The 22,754-nt window shown below is 33.8% G+C and overlaps 1 protein-coding gene across 1 annotated transcript; it reads right to left on the bottom strand.

Moving 5' to 3' along the window:
- Positions 1-1,328: 1,328 nt before the first annotated feature.
- On the bottom strand, positions 1,329-17,520 carry LOC115717936 (uncharacterized). Its single transcript, XM_061116471.1, has 4 exons — positions 17,397-17,520; positions 4,643-4,978; positions 2,963-4,519; positions 1,329-2,830 (listed from the first exon to the last, which is right to left on the bottom strand). Exons 1-4 carry the CDS (start codon positions 17,518-17,520, stop codon positions 1,329-1,331), a joined length of 3,519 nt encoding a protein of 1,172 aa, XP_060972454.1.
- Between the last annotated feature and the right edge of the window lie 5,234 nt (positions 17,521-22,754).

A 22,754-nucleotide genomic window follows, 5' to 3' on the forward strand; every position in this document is an offset into this window, starting at 1 on the left:
AACATATATAGATTTATTATACAAAAATTTTACGTGGATGGTGTACATAAATAACATATCGAACAAAAATAAATAATATAGTGATAAAATATATAGAAATGTTCATTTTAATTAATAAAAAATACAATAAAATCTAATGTTTACTAATTAATAAATATATTTCTTTAATAAATAAATATTTTATTTTTATATGTAATTTACATTAAATAGATATAATAAAAAAATTTTAATTTTAATTTTTTAAAATAATATATATAAGATTCATGTACTCAACCAAACAGTGTAATTTAATTAACAGTAATATGATTACATATTACCCTACACAGTCAAACACAGTTTACACATTTCCCTATAATCATATTCTCCTTCATAATATTCCCTATAATCAAATTATTTTGAACACCTCATACCAAACGCCCCCGTAATATTATTATAATTAACATTATAGCGCTTTTATTAGAGTGTAGTTGGAGTTGGAATTAATTTAGGTTGAAATGAAAGGGAATGTCTAAATTAGAAAAGAAAGCAGAATTTTATTATTATTATTTTGGTTACATAATTTAAAAAAAGATATTCGAAATAGTTTAAGTTGACTAAATTAAAAGTCAACATTCATTTTTTTTTACTTGGTAAATTAATTACAACTGACATTAAAATAAAAACTAACGCTAAAAGTAAAACTTAAAAGAAAAAAATTATAAATATATAGGTATTTTGCGTCCATTAGTAATCAAGCAAAAGAGGTTAGCGTAGCCGTAGCTATATTGCGTCGGTTAGCAACCAAAGCAAAAGAAGTTAAAAAAAAATCTGAAAAAGTTTAAATTAAAGCCTATTTATATAAACAACCTTCATATATATACAAATTAACTAAATCTTAATACACTCAGCCATCCATCTTTTCTCTCTATCTCTATTCACTCTCAGTTATATCTCTCTCCATTGTTGGATTGGCGACGACGGATACCGCCGCTCGCACCCTTCCTACAAAGTAAACATGCCATTAAAAATAACATTGACAATTCAGAAAGAAAATTGATTTTAATCACAAATTTTACTTAAAAAATATATCTTAAAATAATTTCAAATTTATCCATTTTCATCAGAAGTGGAGGTCGAACCCTTGCATAAAAAAATGAAAAATAAATATAATTTATACAAAAGAAAATTCACCGTAATGTATTATTAATTTTTTTTCCAAAAAAAAAAAAAACATTTTATCTATTAGAAAAAATGATACAAAAATTAACAATCGCAAGATAAAAAATTGTATATAATATATATAATAATTTTTTTTTTGAGAGAAAGACTATTATATTAATTCAAGAGAATTACATAAGAGTCATTAGTGGAGAAGGAAAAGTCTCCACCCAAATACATTCAGTATCCACCGTAAGAGCATACTTAGCCAAAGTGTGGGCATAAGTGTTAGCAGATCGATAAACATGATTGATCTGTGCTCGTGGGAAAAAGGATACAAGAAAGTTAATATTATTTAGAATAGCATGAAAAGCAGATAAAAAAGACTGAGATGATAATAATCCTTGAACAACTAAGAGTGAATCAGTTTCAATGAAGTCGACTGAGAGATTGTTTGCAATCAACCAATTCAAACTAAGGGCAAGGCCAAGTGCTTCCATCTCTTCTGCTTTGTAATTGCCTAAGAGAGGCTTCGAAATTGCAGCTACAACAAATCCATCAGAATTTCTTAGTGTTGCTCCAATACCAACTTTGTTGCAAGCTTTGTCAATAGCGGCATCTGTGTTTAATTTGAGCCTTCCTCGGGGTGGTGCTGTCCATTTTGGGGCATGTGTGAACTCTGATGAAGGCCTAGGATCGGTAGCAGCAACTGAAGATGTTGTTGGCTGTGAACGTTTAGCTCTGGCACTCTGAAATTCTGCCAAGTAGGAGGGGGCATATGATGCAACTGCCTGTGATGATCTAACAGTATTACCATGATAGATGGCATTTCTTTCATGCCAATTACACCAGCAGAGAACCAAGAACAACTCAAATTCAGATGTGGTTAGAACTGTCGATAGGTGCAATAGTATATCAGCACTTGCACTTTGTCTTAAAGTGTGAAAATCAATATGCAGAGAAGACAAATCCCATACTGCTTTGGCCCGTGGACATGAGAACAACGCATGAGTGATTGATTCTTCAGCAGAATTACAAATAGTGCAGTAGGGAGAAGTTGCTATATGCCTTCGATAGAGTTCAGCAGCTACAGGAAGTGTTGAGTGAAAAACTTTCCACACAAAGATTCTCACTTTAGGAGGAAGTTTCATTTTCCAAAAAGTGGACCACCAATGTTCCATTGAATGACTACTGGCAGTATCATCTTGTTCAGCAAGTGAAACTGCTAGTTGATATCCAGATTTAACATTGTAAATACCTGTGAAAGAGTGGCTCCAAATCAAGACATCATCATGGGGAAATAAGCTGAGAGGGATGGAGAGTATACGATCCACATCAGGTTGGCTAAAATTGGCTTGCAATGATATCAAATCCCACTGCCTCTGCTCAGAAATTAGATCAGCAACCATTAAATTTGGGTCAGCTCCTTTGAAGAAATAAGGTTTAAAGGTTGTAGTACCAGGCAGCCATGCATCTGTTGCACAATTTATGGAGAGACCCGAACCAACTCTCCATCGAAGACCCTTCAAAAGCAGTTCTTTACCCCAAAACAGGCTTCTCCATGTTAGAGATGGATTGGATCCTAGACCAGATGAGAGAAATCTACCATTGGAGAAGTATCTGTGTCTAAGAAGCTTGCTTAAAAGTGAGTTAGGAAACTCAATGATACGCCATGCTTGCTTTGCCAAGAGTGCTTGGTTAAAGTGAATGAAATTACGAAAGCCCAATCATCCTTGAACCTTAGCCTTGCATAGAAAATTCCAATTTTTCCAATGAATTGACTTTCCAGAAGCAGAGGACCCCCACCAGAAATTTGCCATCATACTTTCAATTTGGTGGCACAAAGTGATAGGTAATCTAAAGCAACTCATGGCATAAGTGGGTATTGCTTGTACCACTGCTTTAAGCAATATTTCCTTACCACCAGCAGAAAACAAATGCTCTTTCCATGAACTTAAGAGCTTCCAAATTTTATCTGTTATTCCCCCAAAGAGTTTCTTTTTATCTCTACCAGCAAAAGAAGGTAATCCCAAGTATTGCTCATGACATGGCTGAATAGGCATACCAAGCAAAGCTGTGAAAAAATCTTGTTCATGCTGCCTAGTGTTATCCGAGAAAGAGAGAACACATTTATCAGGGTTGATTACTTGTCCCGAAGCCTGACTGTAAGTTTGAAGACACCTATGTATAGATCGAGCTGATTGTCGATTGGCACGACAGAAGAGAACACTGTCATCAGCAAAAAACAAGTGTGAAACCGAAGGGGCATTCCTTGAAATCTTTAGACCTTGTAAAGCACCAGTGGATTCTTCATGTTGCAGGAGACGAGAGAGACCTTCAGCACAAATGAGGAACAAATAGGGTGATAGTGGATCACCTTGTCGGATTCCTCGAGATGGAGTAACTAATCCTTTGATCGAACCATTCAGCAAAAAAGAATATGAAACCGTAGTCAAGCATCGAAGAATGAGATCGACAAGTGTTGTTCCAAACCCCATCTTAAGCATGACTTGAGCAACAAAATTCCACTCCACTCGATCAAATGCCTTACTCATATCAAGTTTGATCGCAGCAAACCCTTTAGATCCTCGTTTTCTTCCCTTAAGAGAGTGCAATAACTCAAAGGCCACAAGTATATTGTCTGTGATGAGCCTTTGTGAAATGAAAGCACTCTGATATTCAGATATCACTTGTGGAAGGAAAGGCTTGAGCCGCATTACAATGGCTTTGGAGACAAGCTTGTATAGGACATTACATAAACTGATTGGCCGATATTGTGTAATGTGAGTTGGCTTTTTTACCTTAGGAATAAGTGTAATTAGTGTTGTATTGAAAGTACTTGGATCAGCACCATTATTTAGCACATCTAATACAGCAGCAGTGACTTGTTGACCAACGATGTGCCAATAATTTGTATAGAACATCACTGATAAACCATCAAGACCAGGACTCTTGTCATCACTCATAGTTTTGAGAGCACTATGAACATCTGTAGCAGTGAACGGGCTAGATAGTGAAATCCTTGAAGCATTATCAATAACAGATGGAATTTTATCGAGAATAATATCCAATGATTCTTGATCTACTCCATTGCTTGTAAAAAGATCTTGGTAATAATCGGAGGTAATAGCCAAAAGAGCTTGAGAACTTGTTTGGACATTACCATTTGCATCAGTGAGCTTGCGGATTTGGTTATTTTTCTTCCTGGTACTGGCATGTTGGTGGAAGAATTTTGTGTTGGAATCTCCGGATTGCAACCATGAAATGCGAGAGCGTTGATGCCAATAATCCTCCTCTTTAGCTAGCAACTCATCAAGAATTTGCTCTGAACTTTGTACTGCTTGTAGATGATCAGGATCACTTCTGCTGGAATTATGAAGTGCTGCAACATGTTTGTGAGAGTCTTTGATTTGTTCCTTTAACTAGCCGAAGGTAGCATGATGCCAATGCTGTAGTTTATTTGTTACAGTAGAGATATTGGCCATTAGTTGAGTAATATTATTACTGGAATCATTGGCCCAATTATTGGAAATTAATGCAGCACATTGTTCTTCTTGAAGCCAAATTCTTTCAAATCGAAACCTGGACTTGAATCGTGTTTCAGGTGGTTGTTCATTCAAAGCGGACACCACTACTTTTAAAGCCCGATAGTCAGAATTATAATAGTCGAGATGTTGAAGAGTATTGGATTGAAATGTAGAGTCCCAGTGATCATTGACAAACCCATAGTCCAATCTCTCCTTAATGATACCTTTGCCTTGTCCTTGACTTGTCCAAGTTATACGATCTCCATCAAAAGGCAGCAAGTTGAGATTACAAGCAGTAACAGTACCACGAAAAGCTGTTGGAAATTATTTTACCAGGATCTTAGATCTACTCACAAGTATGTTTATTAACATCCTAAATAAGAACTTTCTAAAACGATATATTAAGCACATATAAAGTTCAAGAAACCTTACATTGGGTGCAGCGGAATTAAATGACTCCTTCCGTTCAGATCTCTAACCCTTGATTCCTTTCTGTAGCAGAGTATTATCAAGATCTGAACCTGGATCTCTTTCTCTGAATCCTTGATGCTGAATCTCCTTTGCTGATGATCTTTCTTCACGATCTTCCTCACTAAGATTGAGGTATTGCTTGATGTGTGTGGGCACTACTCTAATCACTAAGCTAATTTCGAAATTCAAAGGAAGAAGGTAGAGAGAGAGTGGCGGCTAGAGAAGAGAGAGTGGAGGCTCAATTTTTTTTTTTTGATTCAGAAAGTGTAATTTTCCTGAAGCCTTCACTATCTATTTATAGCATTCGACTAGGGTTAGATTATAATTATATGGCATTAAAATAATGAAAAAATCAACTTAAAATACCTATAAAGGTAGCCGGCCATGGCTAGGTGGACTGGGCCTTCATTTTTGCAATTTTGCAATTTTAACACCTTTTGTATCTGATTTTCTCAAAAATGCCAATTTCCTAATTCAATCATTTAAATGCCAATTCTAACTATTTAATAACTATAAATAATTATTAAATAATATTGTCATTTATCATATTTATTAATTGAACCATACAAAGTATCATAATTAACAAATATGCCCCTATTAACTCTTTCTTTACAATTTCGCCCTTACTTAGTGAAAATTTCACAAATAGACATAGTCTAATTCGTGAATTATAACTAATTAATCAAAACCAATTACATGAGTCTTACAAGCAATATTATCTCAACTAGTGGGGGGACCATGGGTCTATATAACCGAGCTTCCAATAAGTAGATCAAGAATTTAGCACTAAAATTCACTAACTTATTAATTCTTCGTTGAATCCAAGCATAGAACTTAGAATTGCACTCTCAGTATATAGAATGCTCTATATGTTCCACCATATAGACACATCATTAGTTATCCATTGTTATAATCCTAATGTGATCAATGATCCTCTATATGAATGATCTACACAGTAAAGGGATTAAATTACCGTAACACCCTACTATGTATTTTATCCTTAAAACACTTGACCCCGTATAAATTATATTTCAACTTATGTGAAATGAGATCTCCACCATTTATTTTCGTTTGGTCAAGCTCGAAGGAGATCATCCTTTGCTTACTATTTGCCAGATAGAAACTATAGATTCCATGTTTATGCTAGCGCTCCCACTCAATTGCACTACCGTGTTCCCAAAATGTACGTATCACCCTGACCTAAAAGTAGGCTTAACTAACAAATCAAAGAACACGAATAGCCTTTCAAGATTGAGCCTAATCATAACAGGATTAAGATCATTTGATCTAGGATCAACTTGGCGATATTGACTTGAATAGATTTTACGGTAAGTTTAATTAAATCTAAATCAAAGTTCAATATCGGTCCCTTCCGATGCATACTCCATGCATCCAACCTGAGCTTTACTTTAACTAATGTTCTGGAAAGAACATAGTATTTCTCCAAATACAAGTAAACTCTTGTTGTAGATTATCATATCAGTAAAACCCTGTGTCTGATAAATCTAGGAAACTTTATTCACATAGTCATGTTTACTTTCCAATGTGATGACAGCACAATAAACATGATCAAGTATGTTAAAAGGGTATGAGATGAATTTATAAATTAATTAGACAAGCAATTGATAAAGTGAACCAAAACATACACAAATGAATGAAAAATACTTCTGTTTCTTTATTGATGTTGAATAAAATAGATTACATTGAAATGGAGTTTTATTTAGGGCATAAAACCTAACAAACTCCCACTTGCACTAATATAAAACTAATTAGTACATATCAATTAATCCTAAATTCTGACGGTGCTTTTCAAAGGCTGTCACGGCCAAGACTTTGGTAAATGGATCAGCTAGGTTGTCCTCTGTGTCAACTTTCTCAACTAGTACATCCCCTCTTGTCACGTATTCTCTGATAATGTGATACTTCCTTTCAATGTGTTTGCTTCTCTTGTGGCTTCGAGGTTCTTTACTGTTTGCTATTGCTCCATTGTTATCACAGAGTAGTACCAGAGGCTTTTCCATTCCAGGAACAACTCCTATGCTGGTGAAGAACTTTCTTAGCCAGACAAGTTCTTTAGCAGCTTCGGCTGCTGCTATGTATTCAGCTTCCATAGTTGAGTCCGATATCGCGGTTTGTTTAGCACTTCTCCAAACCACTGCTCCACCCCCAAGAGTAAACACCATCCCAGATGTTGATTTCCTGTCTTCAAGACTTGCCTGGAAATCTGAATTAGTGTAGCCTATGGGATTTCAAGCACCACCCTTGTAGACTAACACAAGATTCCTTGTACTCTTTAAGTATTTCAGAATATACTTAACTGCATTCCAATGTTCTTGTCCTGGATTAGATTGATACCTACTCACGATTCCAACAGCATAACAGATGTCAGGTCTAGTGCATAACATTGCATACATTAGACTTCCAACTGCAGAGGCATAGGGAATTCTCGCCATGTCCTCTATCTCTTGAGGATCAGTCAGTGACTGTGCCTTAGATAGACGAATACCATATCTAGAAGGCATGTTTGCCCCATTGGTGTTGTTCATGGAGAATCTCTCTAAGACTTTGTCTATGTAGGTTGTTTGAGAGAGAGCAAGAGATCTGTTCTTCCGATTTCTGATAATCTGAATACCAAGAACATAGGCTGCTTCACCCAAATCTTTCATATCGAATTGAGTGTTGAGCCATTCCTTGATGTGAGTCATTTTCTTGACATTGTTTCCAATGATCAAAATGTCATCAACATAAAGGACCATGAATACTACTATTTGGTCTTCCTTGAGTTGGTAAACACAAGGTTCATCTTCATTCTGAAGAAAGCCGTAGGTCTTGATGATTTCATCAAACCTTTTGTTCCATGAGCGAGAAGCTTGCTTAAGTCCATAGATAGACCTGTTTAACTTGCAAACTTTCTTTTCCTGCCCAGGAAGAACATAACCTTCTGGTTGCTCCATATAGATGGTTTCTTCAAGTACCCCATTAAGGAAGGCAGTCTTGACATCCATTTGCCAGATTTCATAATCGAAAGCGGCGGTATGGAGAGAAGAATTCGGATGGATTTGAGCATGGCAACAGGACTAAAAGTTTCCTCATAGTCCACGCCTTCTCTTTGGGTATAACCCTTGGCTACAAGTCTAGCTTTAAAAGTTTCGACTTCGCCTCCAGCTCCTCTTTTCTTCTTGTAAACCCACTTGCATCCTATCGGATGATAGTCGTCAGGTGCGTCTACATATTCCCAGACTTTGTTCTTTTTCATGGAATCCATTTCTGAATCCATGCTGGCTGACCATCATTTCCGTTGCGGACTAGCCATTGCTTGTTTATAGGTTAATGGATCGTCATCAATACCGTCACCTACGACCATATTGATTTCACCATCCAAGCCATAACGAGCAGGTTTTGTTGAAACCCTCCCACTACGACGAGGTACGGTTGTCTTCTGAACAGAAACTTTAGTAGTAGATTGCTCAGTTTGTTCAACTGAGGGAGTGGGATTGTCCTCTTCACGTGTGGAAGAGAACGGAACATTGGAAGGACTTATATCTGAAAGCATTTCCTCCAACACTACTTTACTTTGTGATTTGAAATTCTTAATATAGTCATCTTCAAGGAAAGTGGCATTTGTAGAAACAAACACTTTATCATCCTTGCGACTATAAAATAGTCCACCCCTAGTCTCTTTAGAATTACCGACAAACATGAAAACTTCAGTACGTGACTCAAGTTTGCCGTCTTTCTTTCTTAAGACATGAGCAGGGCACCCCCAGATTCTGTAATGGCGTAAACTAGGTGTACGACCATTCCAAAGTTCTAAAGGTGTCTTAGGGATTGATTTAGATGGAACAACATTTAAAATGTCAGTTGCCATCTGAATTGCATATCCCCAGAAGGACGTAGGTAGAGTTGAAAAACTAAGAATAGACCTAACCATTTCCAAAAGCGTGTGATTCCGTCTTTCTGCAACTCCATTTTGCTGTGGAGTGCTAGGGGCGGTTAATTGAGATTCAATTCCAAGTTCAATTAAATGATCTTTGAACTGCATATCCATATATTCTCCACCCCTATCAGTTCGCAAGATCTTTAATGATTTACCTAAATGGTTTTGGGCCAAAGCATGAAATTCTTGAAACTTTGCAAATGTTTCAGATTTCTTATGCATAAGGTAAATATGTCCATATCTAGAGTAATCGTCAATGAAAGTGACAAAGTACTCATAACCACCTCGGGCTTTGACATTCAAAGGTCCGCAGACATCGGAATGCACTAACCCTAGAGGGATTTTGGCACGCTCTCCCTTTGCAGAGAAAGAACGTTTAGTCATTTTTCCTTCCAGGCAGGACTCGCAAACTGGCAATTCACCTAAGACGATATTTTTCAATGGACCGTCTTTGGTTAGCCTATTGAGTCTATCAAAGCCTATATGACCTAAACGTAAATGCCATAGATATGTTTCATTATCATCATCGATCTTTTGCTTTTTGTGGTTTCTAGGTTTAGCTACTTTAAAAAGTTCGTTATGTAAGGAAAATTGTGTTTCTGGTCAAAGAACATAAAGCCCCTATTCCATGGATGGAACACAAATCTGAATGTCATTTCGAGAAATGGTAGAACCAGAATCCGAAAAATCTAATTTGTATTGTTGCAATTGTAAGCATGAAACAGAAACCAAGTTTCTACTGAAATTTGGAATGTATAAGACATTGTCTAACTCCAAAATTCTGTTTTGAAACTTGAGTTTGGCTTTTCCTCTAGCTCTAACCGAAACCATTTCGCCATTACCAACTTTAAGTTTCAACTCTCCGGATTTCAAATAATTCCAATTCTCAAGCAATTGCAATGAACAACTTACATGGTTTGTAGACCCAGAATCAAGAATCCAAATGGATTTATCATTCTCTAACACACATGATTCGAAGACTAAAGCATTACTGCTTATTCGTTTGTTAATTGTTGTTCTTGCTAGTTCATTTTGTTGTGAAGTATAACTTGAGGAAGTGGAATCACTTTCTCTTATCTTCTCAACTAAGCTTGAAGTAGTAGGATTTATGGAGTTATGAACTATTTGCTCTTCAGAGTGAACAATTCCTAGCTTACCTGCTTTCTGGAATTTAAAGTCCATCATGAGCATATGTGAAGTATTACTCTGACAAGGAGTTTATAACTTCAAGTTCAATTACTAAGATATTAACTAGGAGTGGAATGAGAAGGGAATTATAGACACTACAACACATCAATAAAACAGAAGTAAGGTTTTGTTGGGTTTTATGCCCTAAATAAAACTCATTTCAATATAATCAGATTTACTTATTAATATAGATCAGAAATAACATTTAATGTTGCATGGTTCACATGATTTATTTCATGATTATATGTACATAATGTATAAATTCATCTGAAACCCTTTTCACATACTTGATCCTGTTTATTGTGTCGTCAACACATTGGAAAGTAAACATGACTATGTGAATAAAGTTTCCTAGATTTATCAGACATAGGGTTTTACTGATATGATAATCTACAACAGAGTTTACTTGCATTTGGAGAAGTGCTATGTTCTTTCTAGAGCATTGGTTAAAGTAAAGCTCAGGTTGGATGCATGGAGTATGCATCGAAAGGGACCGATATTGAACTTTGACTTAGATTTATTAAACTTACCGTAATATCTATTCAAGTCAATATCGCCAAGTTGATCCTAGATCAAATGTTCTTAATCCTGTTCTGATTAGGCTCAATCTCGAAAGGCTATTCGTGTTCTTTGATTTGTTAGTTAAGCCTACTTTTAGGTCAGGGTGATACGTACATTTTGGGAACACGGTAGTGCAATTGAGTGGGAGCGCTATCATAAACATGGAATCTATAGCTTCTATCTGGCGAATAGTAAGCAAAGGATGATCTCCTTCGAGCTTGACCAAACGAACATAAATGGTGGAGTACTCATTCCACATAAGCTGAAATATCATTTATACGGGGTCAAGTGTTTTAAGGAATAAATACATTGTAGGGTGTAACGGTAATTTAATCCCTTTACAGTGTAGAACATTCATATAGAGGATCATTGATCACAGTAGAATTATAACAATGGATAACTAATGATGTGTCTATATGGTGGAACATATAGAGCATTCTATATACTGAGAGTGCAATTCTAAGTTCTATGCGTGGATTCAACGAAGAATTAATAAGTCAGTGAATTTTAGTCCTAAATTCTTGATCTACTTATTGGAAGCTCAGTTATATAGACCCATGGTCCCCCCACTAGTTGAGATAATATTGCTTGTAAGACTCATGTAATTGGTTTTGATTAATCAATTATAATTCTCAAATTAGACTATGTCTATTTGTGAATTTTTCACTAAGTAAGGGCGAAATTGTAAAGAAAGAGTTTTAGGGGCATATTTGTTAATTATGATACTTTGTATGGTTCAATTAATAAATATGATAAATGACAATATTATTTAATAATTTTTTATAGTTATTAAATAGTTAGAATTGGCATTTAAATGGTTGAATTAGAAAATTGACGTTTTTGAGAAAATCAGATGCAGAAAAGGTAAAACTGCAAAATTGCAAAAAGTGAGGCCCAAATCCACTAGTATAGGGCCAGCCACTTTTGTAGGAAATTTAAACTGATATTTTCATTATTTTAATGCCAAATAATTCAAACCTAACCCTAGTGGAATGCTATAAATAGATAGTGAAGGCTTCAGGAAAATTACACTTAAATTTTCTATTTTTCCTTCAGAGAAAAACCTGAGCCTTTCTCTCTCCCTATCTTTAGCTGCCACTTCTTCTTTCTTCTTCCTTAAATTTCGAAATTCTTAGTGTATGAGTAGTGCCCACACACATCAAGTGATACCTCAATCATAGTGAGGAAGATCGTGAAGAAAGACTTTCAGCAAGAAGGAGTTTCAGCATCAAAGATTCAGAGAAAGAGATCCAGGTTCAGATATTGATAATGCTCTGCTACAGAAAGGAATCAAGGGCTAGATATCTGAACGGAAGGAGTCATATTATTCCGCTGCACCCAATGTAAGGTTTCCTTAACTTTATATGTGTTTATTTATCGTTTTAGAAAGTTCTTATTTAGGATGTTAATAAACATACTTGTGAGTAGATCTAAGATCCTGGTAAAATAATTTCCAACAGGTTTTGGTTCAAAATTCATACACAAGTTCAGAAAATAACAAGTAATGACATATGTTATAGAAATACTAAATCGAACATAATTTATTTTCCAAGGTTTCCAACATAATGAAATACAGTGTCCCGGTAGGCGAGAGTCAAAGATAACATTAGTTGAATAGAGTTGTCAGCTCATCTAAAATTAAACATTTTAGCAACCTTTTATTCGATCAAAATGAGAATCCAACGTTGTCCCGGTAGGCGAGAGTCAAGGTTATTCTCATTTTATGAGCTTCCACCATTGTTTCATGTTCTATGAGTTTATCTCTAAGTAATCACCGTAGGGGAGAGTCTAAATAGAGACGAAAACTCACAAAACACTTATCAAATGAAATCTTACGGTGTTAAAAGTGTTCAACGAATAACCATCCATAGGGGGACAAAGTCTAGCGTCTCGAGGTTATATTGAATAAGTTTAACTATTGTAAGACCAATAATGGAGATCGAATATCTTTTGATTAAAAGCTCATTATTTAAAAAATATATATATGTATTTTGTATAATCATAACATTCGATATTATAATAATGAAAAATTACAAATTAAAGTTGGTTTAAATAAAAAATCAACTTTAATTAATTTTCAATTATTATTTAATTTGAAAAATAAATTCAAATAAATATCGAACAAGTTCCATAATATAATAATGAAAAATTACAAATCAAAGTTGGTTTAAATAAAAAATCAACTTTAATTAATTTTCAATTATTATTTAAATTCGAAAAAATAAATTCGAATATTTAAATGGAACAAATTTGAAAATATCTCACTTAAGTTGTTTTAGAAGAATCTAAAAAATCAACTTAAATATCTTTCAAATCATATTTAATTAAATTTAAAATTAAGTTGTAACCACTTAATTTAAAGATATTCCATTTTAAGTTAATATTTGAAAAGATATTAACTTAAAAAATATCTTAAAGAATCTTAATAACCAATGCCTAAAATTCCTCAACTTAATTTTGAAATTTTGAATTCAAAAGATATACAGATTTAAGTTGGTTAGTTATAAATAACTAAATATCAACTTAAATGGAATATTTAATGAAAAATTTAAATTAAGCTTCAGAAAGAATCTAGATGGTTATAATTCTATATTTAATTAAATACAAGAAAATACATATAGTTTAGCTTAGAATATAAAATTCTTTAAACTATAATTTTCTAAATTAATTTCACAATAAATGAAATTAATTATGTTGCTAATCAATTTTAATTAGGTTAAACTAGTGTAATTAACCTAGTACAGTCATTCAAATCAGGCAAATGGGCCTTCACAATTGGGGTGGTTTGTGTGAGGGGGTGCTGGGTTCAGTATGTCGTACCCACTTCTATGGCTCCCAACTCTCACACAAGGCCCAAAAGAGAGGAATTTAACCTTAATAAGAACAACTGTTATTAATTGAATAGGCCAAAAAACTAAATGGGCCTAAATAAATTCTATCAAGAACTATGATAATTTATTTTAGCAACATTAACCTATATGCATCTATAATAAAATTAAACACATAGGCTCACACAGGCACACTTTGGATGGGTCCTATCATGTTGCTAGGTCATACACAGATGAAAGAAGATTGTAAATATACTTGTTACAGATTATTATCTTGACCAAGGGAGCCATCAGATCATTAGATCTGGAAAAGGTAACCATGGCTATTTGCAATCAAGTAATAATAGGTTTTTAAAAACTTACATACAAGCTAAAACCACATACTCCTGCAACAAGGTTAGCTGGATAGTTGGAAGTAGGATTTATTTAATTTTAAATAAATAATTTCGAAAAAATAAATAATTAAAAAATATTTTAATATTCGAAAAATAAAAAAAAAAATTTAATTTCGGAAATAAAATTTAAATTTCGAAATTTTAAAAAAAATTTAAAATTAAACCTACTTTTTGAAAAATTAGGTTTCAATCAACCTAAATATCATTTCAAAATTTGCTAACTACTTTTAAAAATTAAATGTTATTTTAAAAATAAAAATTAAATAAAAATTAGAAAAGATAAATAAAATATCTTTTCAGATTTTAAATTTAATTTAAATAAATAAAATAACAAAATTTAAAAGTTAGCAAAATATCTTACATCTATTTAAAATTACATGATTATAAATATCTTATTTTAAATTTAAATAAGGTCAAAATATCTAAAAAGATTTAATTTAAAAAAAATCTTAAAAGATAAGATATAATTAAAAATATCTTAAAAGATAAGATATCTTAAAAATATCTTAAAAGATTTTATAAATATCTTATAAAATCTGACCTTAAATTTAAAAAAATAAGATATAATCAAATTTAAAAATAAGATAGATTTTTAAGCAAGAAGATAGATACTAATATCTTGAATTAAATTTAAAAATATTAAATTAATTCAAAATGATAATTAGAATTGAATTAGGAATAGTAATAGTATAAATACAAAACTATACAAAAAATTGGAAGTTAATTCCATGAAAAAGCATGAAAAATCAAAGAAAAACAAAAAAATTCGAAACTGTACGGACAGATTTGCGATCGCAGGAAAATATCAACACAGCCCCGATTTTTTCAAATCTTCAAAAAATTATAACTAATTCAAATAAAATCCAAATTAAGTTCTGAAAAAGGCTAACTTGCTTAATTTTTTCCATACTATCCAATAAAAATAATTCCAGAGATAAAACCGCAATTATTTTTCACGAAAATTTCACAAACATCAATCAATCATCAAATAACACTCAATACAACATGATACCATCCAAAGAACATACAAACAATCGTTTTAAAGTCCAAATTTCTTGCAAGTAAATCAATTACCATGGCTCTGAGACCAGTTGTTGGAAATATTTTACCAGGATCTTAGATCTACTCACAAGTATGTTTATTAACATCCTAAATAAGAACTTTCTAAAACGATAAATTAAACACATATAAAGTTCAAGAAACCTTACATTGGGTGCAGCGGAATTAAATGACTCCTTTCGTTCAGATCTCTAACCCTTGATTCCTTTCTGTAGCAGAGTATTATCAAGATCTGAACCTGGATCTCTTTCTCTGAATCCTTGATGCTGAATCTCCTTTGCTGATGATTTTTCTTCACGATCTTCCTCACTATGATTGAGGTATTGCTTGATGTGTGTGGGCACTACTCTAATCACTAAGCTAATTTTGAAATTCAAAGGAAGAAGGTAGAGAGAGAGTGGCGGCTAGAGAAGAGAGAGTGGAGGCTCAGTTTTTTTTTTTTGATTCAGAAAGTGTAATTTTCCTGAAGCCTTCACTATCTATTTATAGCATTCCACTAGGGTTAGATTATAATTATATGGCATTAAAATAATGAAAAAACAAACTTAAAATACCTATAAAGGTGGCCGGCCATGGCTAGGTGGACCGGGCCTTGATTTTTGCAATTTTGCAATTTTAACACCTTTTGTATCTGATTTTCTCAAAAATGCCAATTTCCTAATTCAATCATTTAAATGCCAATTCTAACTATTTAATAACTATAAATAATTATTAAATAATATTGTCATTTATCATATTTATTAATTGAACCATACAAAGTATCATAATTAACAAATATGCCCCTATTAACTCTTTCTTTACAATTTCACCCTTACTTAGTGAAAATTTCACAAATAGACATAGTCTAATTCGTGAATTATAAATGATTAATCAAAACCAATTACATGAGTCTTACAAGCAATATTATCTCAACTAGTGGGGGGACCATGGGTCTATATAACCGAGCTTCCAATAAGAAGATCAAGAATTTAGCACTAAAATTCACTAACTTATTAATTCTTCGTTGACTCCACGCATAGAACTTAGAATTGCACTCTCAGTATATAGAGTGCTCTATATGTTCCACCATATAGACACATCATTAGTTATCCATTGTTATAATCCTAATGTGATCAATGATCCTCTATATGAATGATCTACACAGTAAAGGGATTAAATTACCGTAACACCCTACTATGTATTTTATCCTTAAAACACTTGACCCCGTATAAATGATATTTCAGCTTATGTGAAATGAGATCTCCACCATTTATTTTCGTTTGGTCAAGCTCGAAGGAGATCATCCTTTGCTTACTATTTGCCAGATAGAAGCTATAGATTCCATGTTTATGCTAGCGCTCCCACTCAATTGCACTACCGTGTTCCCAAAATGTACGTATCACCCTGACCTAAAAGTAGGCTTAACTAACAAATCAAAGAACACGAATAGCCTTTCAAGATTGAGCCTAATCATAACAGGATTAAGATCATTTGATCTAGGATCAACTTGGCGATATTGACTTGAATAGATTTTACGGTAAGTTTAATTAAATCTATATCAAAGTTTAATATCGGTCCCTTCCGATGCATACTCCATGCATCCAACCTGAGCTTTACTTTAACCAATGTTCTGGAAAGAACATAGTATTTCTCCAAATACAAGTAAACTCTTGTTGTAGATTATCATATCAGTAAAACCAACCCTGTGTCTGATAAATCTAGGAAACTTTATTCACATAGTCATGTTTACTTTCCAATGTGATGACAGCGCAATAAACATGATCAAGTATGTGAAAAGGGTTTCAGATGAATTTATAAATCAATTAGACAAGCAATTGATAAAGTGAACCAAAACATACACAAATGAATGAAAAATACTTCTGTTTCTTTATTGATGTTGAATAAAATAGATTACATTGAAATGGAGTTTTATTTAGGGCATAAAACCTAACAAAAGCATCAATCTGTGAAGTATTCCTAACTGAACCTCCCACTTTATCTTCATTGGAAAGAATCTCATTAAAATCTCCTAGGACATGCCAAGGATATAAGGGTGCAATATCATGACAACGCTTCAAGATAGTCCAAGTATGATGTCTTTGAGTAGTGCATGGATGTCCATAGAAACCAGTGAAGTGAAAGGAAGGTCCCTCATTATTCTCAACAAAGCAGTCAATGTGATTGGTGGAAAAATTATTAAGGGTGACAGAAACATAGGATTTCCAAAGTAACAAAAGGCCTCCACCGTGGCCTTGCCTTGGAACCTCAATACCATGCGGAAAACGAAGAGAATGTCAAAATTTATCTATACTACCAGCTTTTAATTTAGACTCAATGATAAACAGTAAACAGGGCGCATGCTCAGCAATAAGCAAGCGAAGATATCTGAATGCACTGGGGTTCCCCAATCCCCGAGCATTCCAACTTATACAATTCATGGTTGGGGGCGGTGTTGCTGAGCAACATCCGCCAAAGTTTCAGTGAAAAGCTCATCTGAATCCGAGGAAGTGGAAACATGAGGAGCATCAAAATCATTCAGGCCTGAATTACCCGAACGAGTGGTAGGATCATTGGATCGACAACGCTTGAGGACTGATCGAAGTGATTCAGCGTTTAGTTGTCGTTTGAACATCTTATTGGGATTGCAATTCTCTTTATCATCATTAGCAATGGCAATGCTTTTACCTTTACCATTATCTCGTTGAGGCTGATGGTTTTTGACTGTGTTTGTTGGCAAGGTGGGAATTGCAGCAGGGGTAGTGAATAAAGTAGAGTTTAGTGATGTTGGCGTATGGACAGTAGGAAGAGTAATGTTAATGGTCGATGAAGATGGGGGATAAGTGGCAAATGGGAATGAAGATTGAAGGTAAGAAGGAATGGGGAGAGTTATGGTGTCATTGTTATTTGCTGATGTAGTTATGATATCTGAGTGGAGATTAGGGCCTATAGGAGTTGATTCAGATGCTGAAGGGATACTATGCCTTGGAATTGTTTGTTGTGATGATTCCCCAATAGTTAAGACTGCAGGAAAAGATTGAGGCCTTGATGACACTTGTGGTAACACGGCAGTAATAGACTTTTTGGCTAATCTTGTCATGAGAGGCCAAACTTCACCCTTGAAGAAATCAGTCCTATATCTATCATAACCCGATTGAGGAAGAGGTGAGCCTATCATTTCGGGTCCATATGACAGAGAGGGATCGACGCCATTATATAATTTTTCCAAGAAGCTATGACAGTGCTCAAAAGGATGACCAATAGTTCCGCATTCAAAGCAAAATTCTGGGAGTCTTTCATAGCGAAATTCAACCCAAAATTCATCCCGAGAATCTCTCAATTTAACCATTTTTCCCCTCAACAATGGTTTAGATATATCGATTGAAGCACGAAAGCGAAGGAAGGGTCCCCAACCCTCATTTAAAGAGTCCTCATGAACATCAATATAGGTACCTACGATATTGCCTGCCCATTCAGCCATTACTCTTGATTTGCTCAAGAATGGAAGCCTATGTAATTGAACCCAGAATGGCGATAAATGCAGTGATTCAGCAGAGGCAATTTGAAGTGCAGAAGGAGGGCTGAGAACAATATGGTGGTTCTGAAAGTGCCAAGGTTCCATAAATAATACCTTTCTAAGATCTCCTAAACATCCAAAAGTAACCAAGAACAGTCCAGAATGGTGATTCGTGATGGTAGCCGGGTATTGACCCTCCCAATGTCCACTCATCTTGATTTTAAATGTCTTTCGATTAAACTCTCGAGAGGTAACTACTCGAGCATAAAGACTAAAATTCTGGGCAGCAGCGATCCCAGGTGTTGGTGACACAGGCAGAGTTTGAACATCTCTTTCTCGATCAGAGAGTTTCATGGTACGGTTCAGTTCAGAGAGTAAGTTTTCCATGGACAAAACACAAGAGCAGAGCATCAATGACAGGGAAATCGGTTTGAGTTTGAAAAAATATTTTGAATTGACATAGAGGCGGGAACGGTTATAGATGATGGAGATAGGAGAACCCAGAAGAGCAAATTTTGAAATACAGTTAAGACAGTTAAAAAGAAAAAATAAACCCAACTGCCACAGAGCTTTTTAAGGGCACGCAACGCTCACTACAACATATATATATATAATAATTTGGTATTCATACCTAATTGATTTATAGAAATCGATATAATTTTATACTATTAACTAAGTCTTTTTTTCTAGATCTCTAAATGAGAAATAGTTTATTTATCTCACTATCAAAAGCATACAATTGTGATAAAACAATATGTATTTATAGAATTAGAAAGAAGACTTAGCTACCTAATCCTACTTCGATTGGGCCTGCTCATCAAAGGCTTCACACAACTAGAAAAACCCACACTTCTACTTCACCTATACTTTACACATACAGATGCTAAGCCCATTAACTATTGATCACTAACAATGTGGACTAACACAGCAAAAAACAATCCAATCAACTAAAGTTTAATAAAATTAAGGGTAATTTGCGGTATAACCTTCTTAAGTGGTCAGGTGTTTGCAACTAACCCCCAATTCTAAAATTTTTGTGATAAAACCTTCTAAACATATATTCTGTTAGCAATTAGCCCTTTCCATCAAATTTTGGGTGTTAAGTACCAAGTTGGAATGTCTACATGTACACAGTGTACACGTGGCACAATTTAATTAGTACACCTAATAAATATTTAAAATTAAAATAACATTTAATTATTTTAAAAATAAAAAGATAAAAAAAATTAATTTATCTTTCAAAATTAAAAAATAATTTTAAAAAATTTAAAATTAAAAAAATAATTTTAAAAAAATAAAATTAACAAAAAAACAAAACCCTAACTCCTCTCTTCTTCTTCTTTTTCTAAAAAAAAAACCCTAATCTAAACCTACAACACATTTCTTTCACCCTCTCTCTCTCTTACCGGACCCCAACCTCGAAACCCCAACTGCTCCTCTCTCCGTAGCGAACTCAGCCACCCCAGCTCAACTTTGAGTGGACATTCTTTCCGAGTCCCGCCCCTTCGTCAAGTACGGCGCCGCCGCCATGAAATTGGAGTCGCTTCAGGCCTTGGTCGTCAACGACCTCGTCCTACTCTCCTGTGTGGGACTCCGTCCCGTCCTCCAGTGCTGAAGAAGACCTAGACGGAGGACGCGGGACCCGGCTACGATTAAAAGGCGTCCACACTAAGCATTTGGTGCTGGGGAAGATTACAATTGTTTTGCTAACTGGGGAAGATTTAGATGATGGCGGCGGAGACCTCCATCTAATAGAAGGAGAAGATGCCGAAGTAGGCAGTGGAGGCGACGTAGCCACAAATGGTCTAGGCGAAGAAGCCCTTTTTGGTGCTGGAGGTTTAGGAACTAGTTGAGGCTTTTTCTTCGGAACCGGTCTAGGAGAACCACCGCCAGTGGCATCACAACTGAGCTTTCTACAATGAACTGGACGAGTAGAATCGGAAGCGCATTGCCTAGCAGACCGTTGATTAGACTTACCGGCAATACACACTACCGTCAAAGACCACACTTTTACCACCAGCACAAGAAGGAGCTTTGCCGGTGAAGTAGTTAAATGAATATGTGAAGTGTTTTCAGATCTGGGGTTCTCAAATATAGTTTGATTTTTTTTTGTGTGTGTGATTTAGGTATAAAAAATACGGTACGGTAGTGGCGTTGGTGAGCAGTGGTGGTTTCAGTGGTGGTGGGTGGTGGTTATAGATGGTAGGTAGTGGTGGTTTCGGTGGATGTTGGTGATGGTGGATGTAGATGGTATGAAGAAGATGAAGAAGAAGAAAAATAGAAAATAATGAAAAAAAAAAAGGATTTGTTGGAATGAAAAAAAAATATTTTACTTTTAATTTTTAAATTATTTTTCTGCTAAAAAAAATCAAATTATTTATCTTTATTTTAAATTTTAATTTAATTTTAAATATTTATTACGTGGACTAATTAAATTGTGTCACGTGTACACTGTGTACACGTAGACATTCCAACCTGGCACTTAACACCCAAAAATGGATGAAAATGGCTAATTGCTAACAAAACTTGAATTTAGGAGGTTTTACCACCAAAATTTTAAATTTGGGGGTTAGTTGCAAACACCTGACCACTTAAGGAGGTTATGCCGCAAATTACCCTAAAATTAATAAAAGTTAATGTAAGTCCAAATAAAAAGTCTAACATTCTCCCACTTGTGCTACATTCATTTATTTTTTTTAATAAAAAATCATAAGATATATTAATTAATAAATTCATTCAAAACAATAGAACGCACTTCAGAGGAACAGTCCTCCAACTGAATCACACGACATGTAGGTAAACAAGAGTCTCTTGCTAAGCAATGAGCCAACTCATTTGCAGATCGTTTTACAAAACACGATTTGTGAAGCCATAAAATACCGCTCTAAATCGCTTGGACACACACCATGCTATCTGTTTCCAACATGACTCTATCCCACGAATGAGTTTCAATCTAGCTCAATGCTTCTTTAATGCCTATTATCTCAGCAATTTCAGGTTGAACACATCCAATCTTCCCCTTCTTGAATGCTTCTACCATAGCACCATGATGATTCTGAGCTACACAACTCATGCCAAAAGACAAGACTCGAACCAGAAAAAACTAAAAGGAAAAGACTAAAAGACCATGTTAAAAGACAAGACTAAAGAACCATGTCAAAAGACAAGACTAATGAAAATACTAAATTAGTTTTAACATATAAACACGATCACAGCATTAAAATTAATTAAGGAATGAACTCCTTATAATTCTGACCCCATAAAAATATTAATTGGAATTAAACTAATAATAGTAAATTAATAAACAATTATCAAAATAAATTAAGTAATCTTTCCCTGTAGATTTGCCTTCAAAAATGTGTTCTATTAAAATGGGACTTTTGGCGAAATTCGCCACTGACTCGCTTGCTACATTTATTTTAATACATATATATTATAGGGTTTTTTTTCAATAATATACACAATTAACAATCTATTTACATAAATGACTTTATACAAATAATTAGTAAAAATTAACGTTCATGTTAGTAATAAATATCGTAACTCATTATACTTTTTTTTTCTTTTTTAAACCGAATTAATTTTTTTCTTTTAAAAATAATATTCATTTCTCTCTTTTAATAGTTTTTTAAAAACAAAAAAAAAATCAATTATAGTTATTTTGACTAAAAAAAAAATCATTATAACTGACTGACTTACACAATATTTATTATAATAAAAAGTTCCAAAAATTATTCATAACGTTTTTTTTTCAGATCTAAAAATTACAATATAATATTTAAATAAGTTTATTTTTATAGTATTTTAGATAAATTATTAAAATATAACTTATAAAGAACTTACCACATAATTTATTAGCAAAATTTATAAGCATATTAATTTAACATTAGTTGCTTATAATGTCAATAATATACCAATGAGTTATCTTTTATAAAAAAAAAAAAAATTACTATTGTGCGTAAAAAGGAAACCCCTCAGTTATTTATGAGATTAATAAGATACCAATAATCTACATTTTTATAAATATTATATTTAAGATATTATATTATATTATATTATTGTGTTATTTAAAAAAAAAAAAAAATCACATTACTTTTTAATTTTAGTAACATTTGTATTACCTTCAAATTTATTTAAGAAACTTATATGTTACAATAA

This window comes from Cannabis sativa, chromosome 5 (assembly GCF_029168945.1).
Source record: "Cannabis sativa cultivar Pink pepper isolate KNU-18-1 chromosome 5, ASM2916894v1, whole genome shotgun sequence".
NCBI lineage: Eukaryota > Viridiplantae > Streptophyta > Magnoliopsida > Rosales > Cannabaceae > Cannabis > Cannabis sativa.